This window comes from Mercenaria mercenaria, chromosome 14, assembly GCF_021730395.1.
Source record: "Mercenaria mercenaria strain notata chromosome 14, MADL_Memer_1, whole genome shotgun sequence".
In the NCBI taxonomy this organism is placed as follows: Eukaryota; Metazoa; Mollusca; class Bivalvia; order Venerida; family Veneridae; genus Mercenaria; species Mercenaria mercenaria.
This window is the reverse complement of record NC_069374.1, coordinates 55,346,581-55,368,434: the sequence shown is the minus strand read 5'-3', so window position 1 is coordinate 55,368,434 and position 21,854 is coordinate 55,346,581. Positions and strand designations below refer to the sequence as shown.

At 34.6% G+C, this 21,854-nt stretch overlaps 2 protein-coding genes across 2 annotated transcripts; one reads left to right on the top strand and one right to left on the bottom strand.

The window, feature by feature from the left end:
- Nucleotides 1-990: 990 nt before the first annotated feature.
- Nucleotides 991-2,516, top strand: LOC128548287 (uncharacterized). Its single transcript, XM_053522770.1, has one exon. It carries the CDS (start codon nt 1,012-1,014, stop codon nt 2,467-2,469), a length of 1,458 nt encoding a protein of 485 aa, XP_053378745.1. The 5' UTR covers nt 991-1,011; the 3' UTR covers nt 2,470-2,516.
- A 12,323-nt stretch (nt 2,517-14,839) lies between these two features.
- Nucleotides 14,840-16,734, bottom strand: LOC123526876 (uncharacterized). Its single transcript, XM_045306124.2, has one exon. The coding sequence runs from the start codon at nt 16,662-16,664 to the stop codon at nt 15,861-15,863; it is 804 nt and encodes a 267-aa protein (XP_045162059.2). The 5' UTR covers nt 16,665-16,734; the 3' UTR covers nt 14,840-15,860.
- Between the last annotated feature and the right edge of the window lie 5,120 nt (nt 16,735-21,854).

The following is a 21,854-nucleotide window of genomic DNA, read 5'->3' as shown; positions in this document are numbered from 1 at the left end:
GAATATTATTTGGAAGAATAGAAAAGAAAACAACGAAGAAACATATGATCCACGCCATGAGAAAACCAACATAGTGGCTTTGCGACCAGCATGGATCCAGACCAGCCTGCGCATCCGCGTAGTCTGGTCAGGATCCATGCTGTTTGCTAACGGTTTCTCTAATTGCAACAGGCTTTGAAAGCGAACAGCATGGATCCTGATCAGACTGCGCGGATGCGCAGGCTGGTCTGTATCCCTGTTGATCGCAAAGTCACGTTGTTGGTTTTCTTATGGCGCGGCTCATATTATCAGACTAGTATAATTTAGTCTGTTCATGAGAGACATACAAAAACCCGCTCACCACCTTAGCATCGTAATTTTAAAGGACAAGAAACGCGCAGGTGATATATTGTTCAAAGTAAATATGAGATCACTGGGCAGGCGCGTAGCTACCTATACACCAGTACGCCCTGAATCCACATAAGTTTGCTTTTTCACATCTTTAACCTAGATCTAGACTGGATGTGTTCCAAATCGTGTACTATATATGATAAAAGGAGCCTTAATTCAAAGCCCGGGTGTTAGTTTTAGAACATGTCTGGGTATTGGTGGTGGTATGTTTTCTTTTTTGTTGTTTTTTTTTGTTTGTTTGTTTGTTTTTGTTTTTTGTTGTTGTTTTTTTTTTTTTTTAAAAAAAAGCTTTAGGTGTTACTTTGCGATCAAATGTTAAAACGCATATTTAAACGCATGATAAAAAGGAACATAAGTGTGCTTAAGCACTTGTATTATATAAAGTGTACCATAAATTTGCAGTTTGTGCTTACGCCTTGTATTATATTGTGTGTCATAAAGACTTGCTTCTATATAAACACTCGACTGTTTTTCTTTCCTGTAAACGATCATTAACTATAATATTTATGACCAAATGAGTCAACTGCTGCATATTAGTCATATCCACATATAAAGCTTCAGACAAGAAAAAAAGTCATATAAAAGATTTCGATCTAAACACACTCTTGCTAATAAGCCAAAATGACTAAGAACTTTAACTGTAACCTGTCGGAATTTACTTATGCAGCGCTGGACTGTATCGGATGTTCAAAAGACAATGTTAATTGTAGAGCTGGTTTGTACAAATTTTATGCTGAAAAATCTAATGAAGTCTTCAAGCGTATGTATCCTGTAAATGTTGATACTATTATTGCCGGAAGCAGAGGTGAAGGCGTCGTCCAACTATACGAAAGTGATGTAGACGTCATGTATGTTTTTCGCAATTTTCTTTGTGTTGATTCTGGAAGTAATCAAAATGGTCTAACTGTTATCAAGGCACATTTTTCGCATTCTCCGCCAGGATATACAAAGCTTATCCCTTTAGATATGACTAGTGAGCTATTAGGAATGGGTTATTTGATGCAAACTACAGTCTATGACTTAAATGAAGGGCATATTTTGATATCAAGTAGCTGTTTTAGGAACATGTTTGAAGCATATTTAAGGATCGATGCAAATATAAACGAAGGAATACGAAAAGAAATAAAACCAAACAGTGGACCATCTGTGCCAATATCCTTCTTTAATGACGGAATTAGCCCATACCTAAATAGCTTACTTTTTGAAAGCGACAGTGTTTACACATTGCCTTATTTGTCATCAACAATACCGACTTCCTGGAAGGAACGTGACCGGAAACATCAATGGCCATCACATGACATAATTCAAGAAGTATCGGAGATGGAAGGTTTTGTTGTTCCTGTCGGACCCCAGTATAGTGAAGAGCAAAACTTCGAGTGGAGAATTTGCTACACAACCGGAGAGCAGATACTGGTTTCACAATTAAGTGCAGTGCAATTAAAGCTCTATATGCTGATGAAAATGTTTTTCAAGAAAATTATTAGTAAAGAGAGTCATTTAGTTACTTCCTACATGGTTAAAAACATTGTATTCTGGGTTGTTGAAGGCAATGACTCAAACATGTTTACAATAAATAATATAATAGACATGCTTTTCAAGTGTTTAGCGTTCGTACGAGAATGTTTGTATTCTAACTATCTTCCAAATTACATGATTCCAAGTCGGAATCTTCTATACGGAAAAGGAAATCCTCACGAAAAAGTGAAACTAAGACGTTTTTTAACAGATTTATTGAATGAAGGTGCTATCATCGTTTTGAGGTTAGAGAAAGTTAGAAGTGCAATGTTTGTTCTACACAGAAATCCTGAAGCAGCCAAACAATATTGTGTCTGGAGAACTAATGTCGAAAATATTCGTATACTCGGTATACTACTGCTTGTTTCCAAACTATCTCCACCAACGATGTTTCAACGTACAATGGTCGTTGACGCAGCTGTAGGGTGTTTAGCAAATCCATTGTTTTATCATCTTGGCTTTGCATTACTGAGACTACTGAACGTTAATCTCTTAGATGCTGTAACTGATACCGATACGTGTATGCGAAGAATCAATAACATGCTAACAAATCTATTTTCATAACGTGGCTATAGGCAAACACTGTTTAACATTTCGATGTTACTCGATGAAAAGAATATAGGAGGAACATATACAACGTAAATGATTGCGAAAACATTTTGGCTCACATATCGTAACAGTGTTCATTTTGTGTCTTTAATTTTGCATGAGCTTTGGTTAATTAATCCTTCATTCATAAACTGCATGAAATGTTTATTTTCAATTGTCTATCGCATAAAGAAGACAAATTTCATCTTAATATGACGATTTGATATTTTATGAAATGTAAATAAAATCTGGAAAGTAGATCCCTCGGAAGCACCGAGAACAATGCAAACAGTGAAAATTGCAGACTCGGTTTGATTGAGTCTGTTCATAGGCAGTAATGGAAAATGCAACACTGCCCACGCCCCCTAGCACCGGCTTAAGCAGTATTCAATCTTCAAATCTAAATGAGTTGAAATCAATGATCCCGAAGGACCAGAAAATATAACAACACTGAGATGAAGTCGGGGCGACTTTTAACGGCCGCCACACAGCACTTAACAACCGCTGTTGTGAAGTAAATAAAATCTGGAAAGTAGATCCCTCGTAAGCCTTTAATTGTATAAATAACCGGATAGTTTACCTAATTAATATGGATTTTGCTTAATTTAATTTACTGGTCCATATCCGCAATATTTGGCCCACTGTCGTCTAATTATACATGCATTAGTAATGTTATTTATATGTTGATATGTTCGACAGTTTGTCGTAAATAAACTGTAACCAGAGAGTGAATTTTTCTACTGCTTACTCTGTTTCAAACAATATTAATCAGTGATGTATCCAAAAATGTGAAAAGCTTGTCATATAGGCGGCTGGGGTTCAATACTCCGATGACCCTTTTTGTATCAGTGAAAGATCTGGACGTGAAATTCAATTCATTTCGTTTTTCAGATATTATTTTGAAATTATATGTTTTCATTCTTATTGCCATGTACATGTAAATTTTATTTTAATGCAAAATACCATTCAAAATAGTGGTACGTTCTGCAATCTGTGTCGTTTATATTTATAAGCGTTCATTCGTAAATAACACATTGAATGCGTTTCCTATAAAATGTTGCATACTCATACTTAGTATAGGACTTGATTATTTAATCAGGGCGGCCGGGTAGCTCAGTCGGTAGAACATCGGAACAGTATTCTGAGGTCACAGGTTCGCTACCCTGTTACATTTGGTACCCAACACGGGACTGTGACAATATTACACTGGTAGTCTCTGACGCCTGAAGTAGCTAATATGTAAACTACATACTGGTATTCGAGGATGTATTTAAAAATAGTGGGGACATTTGTCACAGTATAGGACTTTAATATGTAAATAGGGAGAAAATATGTATGCGGCAGGGAAGCTCAGTATGTAGAGCATTGGAACGGTATGCTGAGGCACCGGGTTCGAGTTCTGATCTGGACATTTCGATTCTCATTTCACGCAATTCTTCAAAGTCTATTGAATTTGTATTCACATAGAAGTAGTCCAGAAAAAACTTCAGTTTTATATTTGATCTTTTTTTATCTTTCTAAATGCTCTTCTGTAATGGCATAGAAAATGTTTACATGTATTCTAAAGTTAGCATCTAGTGAATTGTGACAAAATGCGAACAAATCAGTCAATGTACATCAGCAGTTATCATTAACGTTAGATTTAAAGAACTTCATTGTTTCTTGTTTTGGCGGACCTTTGGTATCGAAATACACTGATGAAGTATTTGTCATGCATTTGCACATTTTATCTCTAATATAGTGTGTTTTATTTTATCTGGTGGAGCGGAGTAATCTCTGGCAAATAATGGAATTCACAAAAAAACAAAAAAGAAATAATAAATAAATAAAAATAAAACGAGCAAAATAGGCAGAGCTACAGTGATTACAATGTAAGGTAGATGGCCAGTGAATAAGAAATCAGGTTGCCGTATATACTACATATCCTGCACAATAATGCACTGGACTGTCGCCAAACCCCGCCCCGCAATGTCGATTAAAATGGACTAAAACTAGTACTAGAGCTAGTATTTCCTAAAATGTAGCAAGTTACACAAACCAGAATTCGTTTGTTGTCAATGAAAATAGATTTTCACGCTAAAGTTCTGTTCTAATTTTATATTTTCTTATAGATTTTACTTTATTACTGCATTCTAACCTAATACGGGAAATCTCAATGGATATGTAAAAGCATTATCTAATAACATTACATTATTACGGATTAAGAATTACGCACGCGCACATACGCACGCAAATCGCATGTGCGCATTTCAAATTTTTTGACAATCGACAAATTTATATGAAAAATTATCAATCGCCATTACAAAGAGCGAAAAGAAGTGCAACCTGTCTTTGCATTTGTTCATCTTTTAAGTTATATATTCGAACAAAAATAGAAAAGAATGATTTAAAAGTTATATTCCCTACAATTCCATTGGGATTAAATAATAAAAAACTTTACTACGAAAGCCTATCAGCCAGTTGTAAGAGGTACATTTGTATTTTGATTTGCCAGATGATTTGACGCTCACACTTTGTTTGGATGGCTTTTACAATATATAGCTCACCTCCAGCGATGAACACAAAAAATCACAATCAAATGTATACTCTTTTAATATATACATGTTCGCGAAGAAATAACCTTTTATAAACGTTCTTAACCCTTTAAACATAAACATAAAACAGATGTATATATTCATCATGATCAGTCTGCACATCTGTACCTGAACTGTTCGCCATTTAGTCAATAACGTTTTGGTAATCACCCCTTTTAACAGTTAATGGTACTGTCCAAATTGAAAGATGTACAAGTTCAATATAGAACTTTAGCAGGTTGATGGTTAATGCATGTTCTATGTTCCATACTAAGGGCAGAAGTTTTAATTTTAAGAGTGACATTAGCCAAATAAGTTTTCCGCGTTGAAATGGCATTATGCGCATCTTACTGATCTTACTTCATATTGTGTGTCTTTGGAGAATGTTTTATAAAAGGAATTTTAGGTTGTTGTGCATTAACATGTGTTAAATTAACGATAATGCCGAATAAGTATTCGAAGTTGATGCTTTAGAAATAAAGAAATCGGACTAAGAAAATAATTGTTCTTTTCTTCAGTCGTCTACGCAGTGATCTCCTTTACCCATAGGTAGAGATTTCTGAAGTTGAAGGGAAGCAACTCCTGCGTGCAGCTTGACTTTTCTTAGAAATACTGCCCCAGTCAAAATAAGAAAAGTCATATTTGGAAAGTTCTTATTTTGTACTGGTAACAGGAATAGTGTGGTTTATTAGGTTAAAAGCTATAATTTCCTCCACCCTTTCATACACACATCTATTTCAGCTGGATATTTACTTGAAAAAATGCACATTTTTCTACTTAAAATAAAGTGATCATAATCATTTTTATCGTAAAACCAACATTAAATTGTCATTACATTTCCGTCAACGACCGAAAAGTCTTTCTGTGTAACAGAAATATCTATTTACTTGCCCCCTTTTCACTTTATTTATAACAACAATTATATGGGATATCTTTGCCTGCATATCACACTGTTAAAACCGCATCATCTGGCGTTTTTAGTCCAAGCTTTTCACAAATTATTAATGTTTTAGCGGTTAATTCTCATTTACGGCCTTTATTAATGCCCTTACAACGCCATGTTTACACTGCAATTTACATTCGTCCAGACCACTGTTTATTCTCATGTGGGATTTCTGTTGTACTAAAAGGAATTCCCCATGCCATATTTTTTTTTATCTCATACGTTATAAACAACCCACACTTAGGTCTTTTAAAGAGTTAAAGCAACGTGATTGCTCAAAGAGAGAATTTCAATATGGGATTAGTACCTTTATTGCAGAAGAAAAAACGTCAGCTTAGAGAATCCCTTGTGGGTATCAAAATACCTGTAAAGGCGAGCGTTTAAAGTAAAAAATGCTAGTAGGTCAAAAATAGTGTCGGTAACTCCGAGAACTTCGCTTAGTTGTATGTAATGAATACAGACTCAGTCTACCTACAGTTTAACTATATCATTTTCTGTCATAAAAAGTATGACGAAATTTCTCGTTTCTTTCTCGTGAGTATTTGTTAGAAAAAGTGTTAAGTTGTAGCCATATGTTGAATTTTGTATATCAGTTATAGTCTTAAGATTGAGTGAATAAGAGACGAAACTTATGTATGCTTGTTTATATATTCCTGATTCGTCGTCCTCTAGAACCTTTAGAAATTGATTAACATATCTTAAGCAACTTTATAGTATTTTGCAAACAGCGAACAGCATGCCCCACAAGAATTTAGTGCATATGTAAATGTAAATGAATTTATGCCTTCAAAGTTTGCCGTATCTGTACGCTTTATAATACGTGACCACACCTTCTGGATGTTCTCTATTTCATATAAAATCCACCTCACTTAAACGTCTTTCCACACTTTCTAGATAATCAGATATTTAGATTTTTACATCCCAATATCGATTATATCGATACTACAGAAAAAGAAAAAAAAGGGGTTATAAGCTTCATTAAATATTTACGGAAGAGCATTAGTGTCAGGTGTGTTTTATTTATTAACTCGAAATTTCGAGATACTAACTCGGAATTTCGCCTTAATAACTGAAACTTTTGAGCAACGTAAATGGAAATTTCTACTTAGTATCCCGAAATTTCAACTTACGAACTCAAAATTTCGAGTTACTATCTCGACATTTCGACTTACGAACACGAAAGTTCGGGTTACTAACTCTAACTCGTACTATGGTCTTTGGGTTTAAGATGGTTCTTATTCAAACTATAAATAAAATTCTTAGAGCCTTCAGTGGCCAAATGGTTCAGTTTTCTGGTTTTACATCACATACACCTCACTGCTGTGGATTTAAAATATCATGGGAGTTAAGAATTCCTTCATGTGAGAAAGCATCCTGTTGGCTTGTGGAAGGTCAGTAGTATTAACCATGTACCTGTCCATGTTCAAAATTAAGTACGAAGGGGCACCTAGGGCCTTTCTCAACCGTGAAAAACTGGGAAGTCACCAATGATCTATTAATGTGTGGGTGTGATGTTCAACTAAAAGAAGCCATAGATAAATTATTTGATATTCTGTGCTTAGCAGATAACTTCCGCTGTCATGAGGTCAAACGCCAAGTTCACCACATACTTAATAACTGTGGTACCTCAGAAAGGCTAGAGCATACTGTGAAATCATTTGACGTTTGGGGTGGTATACAGGAATGAGCTTGTCGGTCGTCTGCAGATCGGTCCATTTTAACCTAAAATTTCGAAAAATTAAGTCGAAATTTCAAGTTACATAAGTCGAGCTTCCGAGATAGTAACTCGAAATTTCGAGTTACTTAGTATCTCGAAATTTCGAGGCAATAAATAAAACGCACCTGGCTTAATGCTCTTCCTTAAATATAACCCTCTGAACTGACTCCTTTTCGTTTCTTTCAAGGTCTTGCAACAAGAAATAAAAATCTTAGGCCGCTGTACATTTATCTAGCATGAGACAGAAGCAGATTTCGACATAATGCTACATACTGAAAAGTAGTACAGAAAAAGAAAATATGATGCTTTTGAAAAAGGGCACGAAGAAAGGAAGAAAAATAAGGACTATTTATATTTGGACTACTTGTGAATAGACGGCTTAACCTTACATTTGAGCCTATAATGCAAAACGCAAAATTTGAACTACAGAAGATGTCTTATTTAGATACCATATTTGTTGGACTGCAAGCGAATTATATAACTTACACACATGAATATGTTTAAACAAGAGCATTATTGCGTTTAACACACCATGTCTTCTGTTACCATCACGTCGTTTAAGAATTTGAGTTTTTCACCATTAATCTTTTTAAGATATCAGATCCCTAATGGCGACTGGTTACGTATCCTTGGGTTGTAACAAAAAAATGCCGGCGAATGCGGAAATCTTAAACGGACAATACGTGATTGGACGAAAACTCCTATTGTCATTAAAGTTCCATTACCTTCAACACTCTAGTGCTGCAACTGAACATTCCAAGGCGATGCCCTTCTATATTCTTTCATTACTTTTACATGTTTTCATGATGAACTGAACGTTAATTATCCTCAGCTACTTGGTTTCGTTATGAAACTGAAATGACTATTTCTATTTGAGCCGCGCTATGAGAAAACCATAGTGGCTTTGTGACCAGCATTGATCCTGACCAGCCTGCGCATCCGCTTGCTGTTCGCCAACGATTTCCCTAATTGCAATAGGCTTTGAAAGCGAACAGCACGGATCCTGACCAGATTGCGCGGTTGTGCAGGCTGGTCTGGATCCATGCTGGTCGCAAATGCACTGTGTTGGTTTTCTCATGTCGCGGCTTATTTGAATTTCTTTGTAGAATATTGAAATAAAACTGGTTTGCTTATTCTAACTATAGCTGTATACCCTATACTGTTATTACATTAATTTGCAAACACGCGCATTAAAAAAACGAAGCATTTTACAGTTTCTTATCAACTACTTTTTGTAAATAAGGGAGATTATTAAGAATATCATTATAAATATTATCAAGATTATGACATCAATGAATAACATAGTCTCTTTTAACTCAGTAAAGAAATGGCATTACCTTGCATGCTATCTGCTATTTTATGTTTTTATATCTGCATAAATATGTAATGTAAATGGATGAGACTTTAATGGCGGATCTAATCTTTGATTACAGCCAAAACGTAAGGTATATGATCAACGATAGTTGCTATAGTCATGTGGTCAATCAAAGGTGTAATTTCAGTGTACGTTTCAACTCTCTTAATTCTCAAACATATTCAACCATGAATAATTTATAAAGGTCGGTATCCCGTAATATGATTTCATCTCGGTGATAAAATTGAATTCAACTTTTTGGGAATACAGATGCTAAATGTGCAGTCGCTAAGACGCAGAGTAGACATGACAACATATGCATTTGATATATCTGTTTTTATTTGTTTCGGATGTTTTACAAGCGATAGTCATGTAGTCAACGGTGTAATATCAATGCAAGTTTCAAGATACTTATTTTTCAAAGATATTCAGCCACTAATATTGTCGAAAAGTGTTGCTTGGTGTCAGTTAGTTTCCACAAAATGTTTTTATCTCGGTGAAAATATAAAATCGATTTTTAAGCACTTAAGATCTAAAAAGATCATTGTTAATGTACTGTCGCCAACACACAGAGAACACATGATATAAAATATCAATTCAATATTTTTGTATAATAGACTGCTCATCTGGATTTTGAGGGCTGTTGTATTCATTTCCAATGATGAACCGAATCTCCTACTATTTTGCTCAGTTGGGTTTTCATACATTTATCAAAAATTACAGAACTATGCAAACTTTCAAAGATCGTAAAAGTGTTACTAGCAGCCGCTATTAAAATATTTGTCAGCTTTTCTTTAAAATTTTATGACGCCCTTTCAATGACATATTTTCTCTGGAAAACATCTGTCAAGATCACAGTATGATCTGTGTTATATTAAAGGGAATTCTCCATGACACATATTTCATACGTGAAAAGTAAACTACATTCATGTGATTTAAATAGATATTTTATCGAGGTAAAGTGTTTCCGTCCAGAGAGAATTGCCCCTCAGTTAGAAACTGAATGCTGAATTTTGCGCATTGTTGAACATCAGTCAGTTCCGAAGATCCCTTGGGAGTAAAGAATTACTTCTATGAGCTGCGCCATGAGAAAACCAATATAGTACATTTGCGATCAGCATGGATCCAGACCAGCCTGCGCACTTATTATTTCCACTAATGTACGATACCTCTGAAACATTTAACCTATAAGTATATACCATTGATATCTTTTTCTTAAATTGTCAGCCTCCGCCCCCAAAAAGATTGAAAGCACTTATTATTTGCTAACAATCTGTATCACGACCTAAGTTTATTTTAAATCCGAACTGTTAGTGGTTATCGGTAAAACGAAGTGATGTTGAGATAACAATCTGATTCTGATGTAAAGTTAAAAGAATAGACAATTTAGACGTCATATATTACCAAGAACTGTTATTTTCCTTGTGTCTTTTTCTTCCCTTTGACATGAATTAGAAATAATTTATCATGTTAAATGTATTCGAAGAAATATTATCTATATAGAAACTTCGAGTGATTAGATTAGTGTTAAAAACAGTAATTAGTATTCTATTCTGACATGGTTCGGTTTGAACAGTCAAGGCCTTTCTTGTGGTTTATCGTCTATTTTAACTTCAACTTCTACTTCAAGTGGTTATTTGTCAAAGTAGTAAAATGGTGTTTCCTTTAGTCTTTTTTTTATTTTGAAATTGAAAGTGTCGTTTCAAAATGTTGTAGCAATTTTTCGGAAAGACAACCGGCACAAGAATGTAATTCATGTTCTTAAGCTTGGTTTGGAAGGATATTTTGAAGATTATCAAATACATAAGCAGACTGTTGTTTTAGGACGTGAAAAAATCCACCCAAAGTGGTAGTGATAAAATCCATCAAAAGTGGTAATGTTTAATAACCGATAAAGGCAATGAGTTTTAGTCCAGCTGAATACTAGTAGAAGTTTGCCTGTGCGGATATCCTAACTGTATACAGTGTGCATTCATCGCAATGACGTTTTGGAAGCTGTCTGTAAGGCAACAGATTAAGTACATACGGATTTGAAACAATAAAAAAACCGACAACTGTCCAGGTGTTAAGTATTTGGGCAAAGAGAAAGCCGCCATAATGCCTATATACATTCATTCTTTCAAACATCCCAGCTATGGACGATTCCCCAATCACATAAGTTAAGTGTAAATGCCAACAAAAGATTTCAATGGGATTTGGTAAAATATCAGTAAGAGAATTTGTTTGGGTATGAACTGTCATCAACATTAATTGCAAAAACGTGAAGATAATTTATTCGTATAGTATAATGTATAACTATGACACAGATATGAATAGTTTGTTGGTCCCAAGTTTCCCATGAAATATGGTTTGGATTCCAAATTTGTGAAAACATTTCACCCCGGATGATAGCACTATGGAGCGAAAATTACAAGAAGCAAAATGTATTCTATCATAATTGTGGAACTACTGTATTTGCTTAGAATACTTCAACATTTAAAATGGCGATAGACAAGACCATTTCTTAGGGTGGTCAAACTCAGCAATGCCATGACTATGCATGTACGTAGTCGTACACATGTACATTTACGCCGAAAAGCTTTGATCTGATTATCGATACAGTCTAAGGATTACAATTCATAAACAGCAAATAGTCATTTCGAAATTAAATTGTCCTTAATTATGTGAGAGACGACTAAAATGAACATTTATCACATTTATGATTGTTTCTTTTTTTTTTTTTGGACCATTTCGTTCATTTTTTTGTTTGGCTAACAGATTTTTTTACAAGTTGTAGGACCCCCAAATGTTAAAGTTGTCACAAATGTAAAAATGGTAACAAATGTAAAATAATTTTACCGTATATGTAAAAACTTTCTACAATTGTAAAACCGAGTTGTTCCAAATGTAAAAACGTTGCTGATGACATATGTAATAAAAAAGCGTCACAAAAGCATATGTAAAATCAGTTTCCTACAAATGTAAAACCCATTTTTTTGCAGTCTCCCTGTGATTTCATCTGTATGAAAAAGCACGCCTTTTATTTTCTACAACAAAAACTATATAGCCGGAGTGGTCTACGTAGTAATATGTGTAGTGTGCGCGCGTGTGTTAGTAATGGGCTTGTCCGTTCCTCAGTTTGTATATTCCTTCTGCATAAAATATAGAAGACAATGCTCCTAGCGGCGAATACAGGTAAATTGCTTGGGCGGGGGAAGGTGGTGGTGGTGGGATGGGGGTTATAGATTTTTTTTTTCGAAAAATAGCACCAAAAGGATCATGCTACTTCTTATGCGTGAAATACAGCTTATGTTTACATTGAGCCTATGTTTGTTATGGATCTACGTACATCGTTTCCCTTAAGGAAGCACTTGAAAGGAAGCGAAACGCAATTATCGCGTCATATTCGTGCACATGCAATTGGAAAGTGTATATTAAAGGTATGTATGTCTTTTCGATCATTATGAATTTAGTTTTCGTTAGATGTTACGCAATGATCATGGGCAACTAGAACTTCGTGAGACGTCAAAAATTTAGCTATGCGGACGTCTCCCTTCATTATTCTTTACAGTAATAACATGTATTGTATCACTTAATACTTGCTATGTATTATAGGCGGTATTTACATTTTTTTTGTCGAGCCCGCTTGCGGTAGCTAAACTTAGTTGTCATAATGGCGGTTCGATTTCAGTATGGGCACCCATCCGTACAAGCGTCTGTTCGTCTGACATGTCCGCGACATAGCTTATTTGTGTCTTGAAAGATTAAAAAAAAACAGATGTCCACAATGATGAGTAGGTGTGTCGTGTGCAAGAGGCAGGTCAGAGGTCAATATCACACTGAAGGTCAAAATAGACATCGTCCTGGCTATATCTTTCATATGAGATGGTCAGTTCTGAGCAAGACCCTATTCTTCACAAGTGAGAAAACCGATCTGGGGAATCGGTAAATGACTATTATTCCAACGTGTAGACAGGTACGATATATAGGACGTAGCGTATGTTCTCCGTGACGATTTGATAAAAGACATTGTAACTGAAACCATTCGTCCTCTACCTCTGATTCATGTGGAGAAGTTGGTAGCTACCTGCGGAGAACAGGTTTGTACTGGTAAAGAATCCAGGATCACTGGTTAGGTTAACTGCACGCCGTTTCATGACTGAAATACTGCTGAAAAACGGCATTGAACACATAACAAACAAGCAAAGGTATAAACGAAATAATTGTGACGCCAACGCCAAGTCTTCATAATTTCCGCACAGTAGATTGAGTTAAAGACATCCGTAAAATGTACATGAAGATCTAATGGGTTGTGGGGTATCAGATCAACATACAATTGCTAAAAGGTACAGTTGACAACAACCTGTATGATATAGAGAGGAAAATCTATTGAAAGACAGTGAAAATAAGACATTATTATGTTGGTATTCAAAGCAATCGCCATCGTATTAAGACAATCCTCATATACATTTTCTGGATGTCTTTAAAGCCCTGAGCCGTATTCACAAACAAATCTTAGTTTTGACTTAGTCTTGGACTTAGGACCCGACTTAACCTACTTAAGTTTCTGTCTTTGCATGTCCATCAAATAAAAATAGAAATATCTTAGGCAGTCTTGACTTAGTTTTGACTTACGTCAAATGTATGACAAATAACAGATTTTCGCTTTAAAACAATGAGCGGCACGGTGCCTGTCCTTTCACCTAGGGATTACTGCCAAAGTCTCTTAACTTCGTAGTAATGTACATATTTTTGAATCTTTTCTCGACATATAAGAGGTACTATAAATCATGTACATACATAACAATGATTTTATCAGTCCCGATAGCTCAGCGGTAAGCATCGGTATCTTGAAATGTTGAATTCTGCGTGCCGTAGGTTCGAATCCACGCAAGTGTTGTTTTTTTTTTTTTTTTTTTTTGTCTTTCTTCTAATTTTCCTGTTTGTCTTTCAGGGTAACTCTCTGAATCGTAAATATTTCATGGAATATGTTTTTTTATTCAGAAATATTACTAAATTTATTGTTTTCTTTCAGAAAATAAAAAGCGTACTTTTTCATACAGATGAAATCACAGGGTGATTGCAAAGATTGGGTTTTACATTTATAGGAAACTGATTTTACATATGTGACCAAAATTTTGTTTTTACATTTGTGACGCTTTTTTATTACATATGTCACCAGCAACGTTTTTACATTTGGAACAACTCGGTTTTACATTTGTAGAAAGTTTTAACATATACTGTAAAATTATTTTACATTTGCTACCATTTGTACATATGTGACCATCTTTACATTTGGGGGTCCTACACAAGTCTGTAAAACAAATTTATTCGGATAACTGTTGTGCTGCTCCCGATGTCGGATTACTTTTTCTATTTTTATTTATACTGCCAGTACAAAGATTTGAAATGATTTGAAAACAACGACTATAAAAAGAAACAAAAGTAATAAATGTCATATTTTTTTTTTGCTTTGAACACTTGTAAAAGCCGTAACCTTCTGGCCGTTATCGTAGATATGTGTACGAGGTTTTGGGGTTTACAAATGTAAACAAAAAACATGAAACTCATTCCTTTAATATACATATCTTTTTTGCCTCCATTATCTGAAGATGTACATAGCAAAATACATGTGATACAAATAGCAAAATAATACACTTCAAATTACATATAATAGATAGACAGAAAATAGTACAATTAAAAGAATAAAAATATACGATTGTAACACATAATTACAGGTACTGCCTATGACTTTAAATTCAGTTTCTCCGAAAACGAAAAGGAAATTATGTTTATTGAATCTACATGTTTTACATGAATGCGACTGAAATCTCAGCCACCTAAATTACATGAGACAGTCATACTATTTGTGCAATTGTTTTTAGAAATTCAGTAATTAGAATCAAGAATGTGGGTACAGATCGACAGTTAACACTTTAGATAAGTTTTCATTAATTTTACCAAGCATATAGTCTATGAGTACATGAGTTGAAATTCGACTTGACATTTGACTGAGAGTAATACTCAATGAACTGACATAAGTAAGGAACATATTTAGCAGTCTTTCGCCGTCAGTATATGGACACTCGAACAATAAGTGCACTGTTTCGTTTTTGCGCTTCCGGCAACAGAGGAAACACCTTACTTATGAAAATAAATTTGCCATCAGGGCAGTCAATGTTTGCATACACGTATCCGTATCAGTATCAGTTCGAACAAGTAACGGATTCACATTTAGAAGTCTCAATAATGCGAATATGAGATGATTAAACAAAGGGTCCCCCAAACACTCCACAGCTGCATCAATATCAGTACGTTGATTGCGCATAGCTGTATATAATTTAGATACGATCACTAGCAAAGCAAGTATATAAACATATTCGGCATTTGATCTCTGGTCAAAATTTTGTTTGGCTACTACAGGACTTCTGTGTAGAACAAACATCGCATCTCTAACCTTTTCTAACCTCATAACGATGAAAGCACCTTCGTTCAATAAATCTGTTAACAAACGTCTTAGTTTTACTTTTTCGTGAGGATTTCCTTTTCCGTATAGAAGATTCCGACTTGGTATCATGTAATTTGGAAGATAGTTCGAATATAAACATTCTCGTACGAAAGTTAAACACTTTAAGAACATGTCTATTATATTATTTTTTGTAAACATACTTGCGTCATTGCCTTCAACAACCCAAAATACAATGTTTTTAACCATATAAGAAGTAATCAAATTACACTCATTTCTAACGATTTTCTTGAAGAACATTTTCATCAGTATATAAAGTTTTAGTTGCACTGCATTTAAGCATGATACCAGTTTTTGCTCACCGGTAGGTAGCAAATTCTCCACTCATAGTTTTGCTCTTCACTATACTGGGGTCCAATTGGAACGACAAAACCTTCCGTCTCAGATACTTCTTGGATGACGTAATATGGCGGCCACTGATGCTTCCGGTCACGTTCCTTCCAGGTAGTCAGTATTGTTGATGAGAAATAAGGCATTGCGAAAACAAAGTCGAATTCAAAAAGTATAGCATTTAAGTATGGAGAACATCCTTCATTAAGAATGGATATAGGCACGGATGGTCCACTGCTTGGTTTTATCTCTTTTCGTATGTATGTGTTCGTACTTTCAAAGATCCTTAAAATGTCTTCTATCATATTCCTAAGACAGCTACTTGATATCAAATAATGCCCTTCGTTCAAATCACGTACTGTTGCTTGCATCAAAAAATACATTCCAATTAGCTCACTAGTCATATCTAAAGAGATAAGTTTTGTATATCCGGGTGGGGAATCTGCAGAATGTGTCTTAATAACATTTAAACCACTTTCAATACCTCCGAAATCAACAATAAGATAATTGCGCCAAACAAACATTACGTCCACGTCACTTTCATTTATTTGGACGACGCCTTCACCTCTGCTCCCGGCAAGAATATATTCAACATCTCCCGGAAACATGCGACTGAAGACGTCATTAAGTTTTTCAGATAAGAGTTTGTACCAACCTGCTCTACAATTAACATTGACTTTTGAACACCCGATACAGTCCAGTGCTGCGTAAGTAAGTTCTGAAATGTAAGAGTTTAAGTTTTTAGTCATTTTAGTCGAAATAGAAATAACAAGTATGCCAAATCGATCTTTGGTACATCTGAAACTTTTATGTACGGGTATGTATATATATATATGCAGCAGTTAAGTAACTCATTTAATTAATGGCAGTCATAAATATCGAAGTTTATGGTTGTTTAACGAATTTAAAACATTCAAGTCATCGACTGTTTAAATAAAAAAAAAACAATCTTTTATTACACGCTATATGTAATATCAGTGCTTCAGCACTAATTTATGTAGCACTATATAAAGTACTTGTGATATCAGCGCACTTTTATCATCTGTTAAAATATGCCAAAGTATATCATCTGAAATGTTTATTGCAGATTTTTTGCCAATATCAATACACTTAAATATTACCACTTGTTTATTGTCCCCTTTGAAACTGGTAGCGGGTGTTGTATTTTCCTTTACCTGTCATGACCAAACTGATTTATACTTTCTCTAAGATGTCGTATGTGCTCCCAAAGAATTTTCTATGATACTTATTTCCAAATTCAAATAAACAGGGAGGCTTTTAACATGTTTGCATTAACTTTTTATTGCGATTACAACTGTTATTTATGGCTTAAGGATAACATGGTGTAATAGCCATATTTCATATCTGATAACTGGATGGTTAGATTTAAATGAAATTTGTTAACTTTAAAGACATTCAAAATTAAAAACGTTTCACCGAGAGATTTTTTGAATTTTCTAATTTTTGGGGGAAATAATCAGTATTGAAGTTAACACTGATGCCTATGGGAAATAAATAATTTCTTTGATTATGAGAATCTGAGCTTGGGTTTCGAGAAAAGTTTGCGACAGAAAGCTGCATTATATGATTCTGATACAAATGTCAAAAAGAAATCTAAAATTCCCCATAGGGAAAAAGAGAAAATTATATTTTTCTAGTTTTCAGGGGAGATAACTCATGATACCAAAGTTATCAGGGAAGGTAATCTAAAGGAAATTTATGAGAACTTCTGTCACTATATAACTTATCAATATGCACCTTATTTCTATCGTTTGACATTTTTTAAAGCTTAGAGTATCAAATTGTATGTACGCTTTTGGTGAAATTGAGGCCTATTACGGGTAGTCATCCTTAATTTTTATCATATTGTTTCGAGGTATCAGTTTCCTAATTTGGAATGTCCTAGAGACATATTTGACATATATGTACAACAAACTCTACAATATTTAAACTAAACGCAATTCGAAAACGGTTACTATGATATTCAATACTCTCCCTCCATCTCTTCTAAATTAAACTTACAAAAGATGTGTTACATACAAAATTGCTATTGTTTTCATTTAGCATTATTTTGTACAAATTATTATTCAACAGTTATTGCGTTTTTACTTTTAATTCTATGTTTAAACATCGACCAGGAAAGGAGTTAATTTATCTAGATCTCTTTGCTGTAACATGCTACATTATACTAAGCAAAGACCATCATAATTACCAAAACGGATTTCATCTTCCTGATTGCCTTTGACGACAAGAAAATAATGTTTGTTGACTATAAAACATGTTAAGCATATCCGTAAGATACGAAAAGTCCTCGAATACTTTTTTAAACACTTATGTGCGTTATAATTCTTTACTTACATCGAAATCAACATTTAAAAGAAGATATTTAGCCTTGTTTATACCCATAATGTTGTTTCTTTAGATGTTTAGAGTCACAGCATTTCACTAAATCCTAAAAAATATCATAGAAAATTAGGGCTATAGTAAATACTAGTATTGCTGATTGTTATAAATCTTGTGAATGATAATTATAAACGCCCTCACAGGCAATACATTCATCCACGTCAGACCACTGTTTGTTGCACAAGTCGGTATTCCTCAGGACAAATTTCATATTGCATTACATACGTATAATCCATACGTCTAGTGTTTAAAAGAATTAAAGCAACTTCAAACACTCAAAGATGTACGTAATTGATCTGTTTATTGTAAAAAATAGCCCCTTGTTGGTATCGACATGCATGTACTGCGAAAGATTAAACCTATGAATAACAGTAGCAGGTCGGAAAAACTGTCGCTTCATTTTGTTGTACAGCTGCTTTATGATAATGTGCCTCACTTTTGGAGGCGATCGCGTGTAATCAGGGAAAAGGTTTATAAGATCGCGTCGCAGTTGTTCTGTCTGGCTAATTGCCGAGTCGAATGTTAAATACATCAAAATATGTTACTAGTATTCATAAAATCTTTAGGATTCTGCTGCCCAGATAACCTATAACATTTGTTCTCTAACCGCTTGTACATACTTTTGGTTTCTTGAGTTGCCTAGAAATTAGATCCCTTTCATACTACTACATACCGTTGATGCCACCAAGGATTAGGTTCTTTATAGTACGTTAATTTAACCCTTATCATGCTGAACACAATTTATTCAACCTTTGCGACCAGTGCAGCTCATGACCAGCCTGAATATCCGTGCAGTCAGGTCATGAGCAGCACTGTTCGCTATTCAGTCAGTATCCTTTTGGTGTGCACCCTTTTTTAACAATTAATGGTACTGTCAAAATTGCAGGATGAACAAGTTCATTCTAGAAATTTAGCAGAGTAAGGGTTAATTCATCTCCTAGGTTCAGTTTATTGTCATTGCATTGCTTTCGCCGAAGAAAAGTCTTTCTCTGTAACAGAAATATCTAAATGCCCCTTTTTCACTATTATTATAACATATGTAAATGGGATACACCACAAAATCTGGTGTTAATGTTAATGTTTTAATTGTTAATTCTCATTTACGGCCTTTATTTATATGAATGCACATACAACGCCATGTTTACGCCGTAATTTACATTCGTCCAGATCACTGTTTATTTTCGTGTGGGGTTTCTGTTGTACTAAAAGGAATTCCCCATAACAAAATTTATATTTCATATGTTATGAACAACCTACACTTAGGTCTTTTAAAGAGTTAAAGCAACGTGAATTGCTCAAAGAGAGAATTTCAATATGGGGTTGCTATGTTTATTGTAGAAAAAAACATCGGCTTTGAGAATCCCTTGTGGATATCGAAGAAACTGTATAGGCGAGCGTATAAAGTAATCCTATTAGGTCAGATGTAGTGTTGGTAACTTGGAGAGCTTCGTTTAGTTGTACGTAATGAATACAGACTAAGCCTATCTACAGTTACTATTTTCATTTCATTTAATAAAAAGGTATAGCTGTAGTCCCAATGATTTTCTCTTTCTCGGGGTTATTTGTTAGCAATAATCTACCTTAATTATAGTATCAAAACTGAGTGAATAAAAGACGAACTTAATGCAGGAAAACTTTTTGGACGCAGCGGTCGAGAGGGCTAAGAAGCTATCCTATGGAAATGAAGGCCGCTGAATCGAATCCTGGCTACTCCCATCGCGATGTGTCCTTATGCAAAGCACTTCATCACGATTTCCTCAGTCGACCCAGCTGTAAATGGGTACCAGCAAATTGCTGGGGGTAAGGTATAATTAGTATTAATTGTTCTTAAAATGGGGTCACACAAAAGCTCTACATAGCTTATGTTAATTGTTTCACAAAGCGACGGTAAATAAAATTTACCTTTACCTTTCATGTTCCTGATTTGTTGTCTTCCAGTACCTTAATAACTGAATTACAAGGACACATGTATAGTTATGTATGTACCTAGCATGAAACTAGGGCATGTAAATTTCGAGAGACGGTACAAACATACTTAAAAGTAGTAAAGTAAAAGAAAACACGATGCCATTGAGAACGGACACACGTTTCCACTACCTTCAACTACCCAATGGTGAAACTGTAACTGAATGTTCCAAGAACATATTCTACACTATTCTGTCGTTAGTTTGCTTTGTCCTTTTTGTCATGCTATAATACTTTATTTAACAAAATCTTTCGCATGTTTCCATGGCGTATATAAACATACATTCTGTGGTACATGATTACACTGTAAAGGAAATCTCTTTACTGAACGCGACTATTTTAGGCTTTTTGCTTCGTAGAATTTTGACAGAAAGTAGTATCCTTACAAACATTCTAAATCAAGGTGACAAATACACTTTTAAAAACATTATAAATATGACCAAAACCAAAACCGAAGTCTAAGGTCCACCAACTCTCCCATCTCTTTTAATGTTTAGTTTCAAGACTCTTATTTCTCAAAGATATTCAGCCATGAACAATTTTTAAAAAATCGCTTGGTGTCAGTTAGTTGCATAAAATGCTTTTGTTTCGGTGATATAGTAAAAACGAGTACTATTGTTTCCCCTGTTATTCTCTTCCATTCGACATGTGCATAATTCATATTCATCCCATGTTAAATGTATTACATTGAAGGAAGACATTCTGTAGAGGTGCTAGTCTCATTTTATTTGATTGCCAAAACACATATTTTAATGAAAGGCTTTGCTTGTGGTTAATCCTTTATTTTACCACGCTGCACCGATCAGATGATGGGATATTTAACGATTCAGGCTAAAGTACTCTTGGCTCAATTCCTGCGCATCTCAACTTTGAACAGTGATCAATCAGGTGATTATCAAATCGAAAGCCATGATTATTTGACAACTTAATCATATATCTACATAGTTGTTAAAATTGAATCCGACCTTGCTTGTTCGCTTACTTTTTTGTTTAAATTACAATTAATATGATTTGTGTATCGTACCATTAAAGTCCAACCTTATTTAAGAGTTAAACATTGTTGAATTCAGGTTCTGCTTTATTCTCATACTTCAAGAATAATTGTAGTCTCCCAGCTTGTACTCAGATACTGAGATAATGATAGTATATGTCTTCAAATTTCTTAAATAGCAAGTGAGTTCTTAGTTCGGACTCATTCACTTAGTAATGCTAATATGCGTTTTATTTAAGTTACTGTTAAATGAACTTTATTCTAGTACTACAATACGTTAAAACCATGTAGCAACTCCTACTTTTTTAAAGGGTAAAAATGGGGAAAAGTCTGTATGTTCGTGTCACAGTCTTCGGTACAAGTAAGCCTGACAAATGATATTGAAAATTCTGACTGACAATTCAGACAGGAGCATTTTTAAGTACCTGATATTTTTACTTTGGTTAAAAAAGCATTCTACAATAGATATTTTCTTACTACAGAAGGAAAATCACGGCAATATAATTAGTTTGTCTAAGAGGATGCTACAACCTATTAAACTTCAATGTTTCAGTTTGATATTATATTTAGCACTTTTGCT

Coding starts and splice junctions, on each gene's coding strand:
- LOC128548287 (XM_053522770.1), top strand. CDS start 1,012: ATGACTAAGAACTTTAACTGTAACCTGTCGGAATTTACTTATGCAGCG.
- LOC123526876 (XM_045306124.2), bottom strand. CDS start 16,664: ATGACTAAAAACTTAAACTCTTACATTTCAGAACTTACTTACGCAGCA.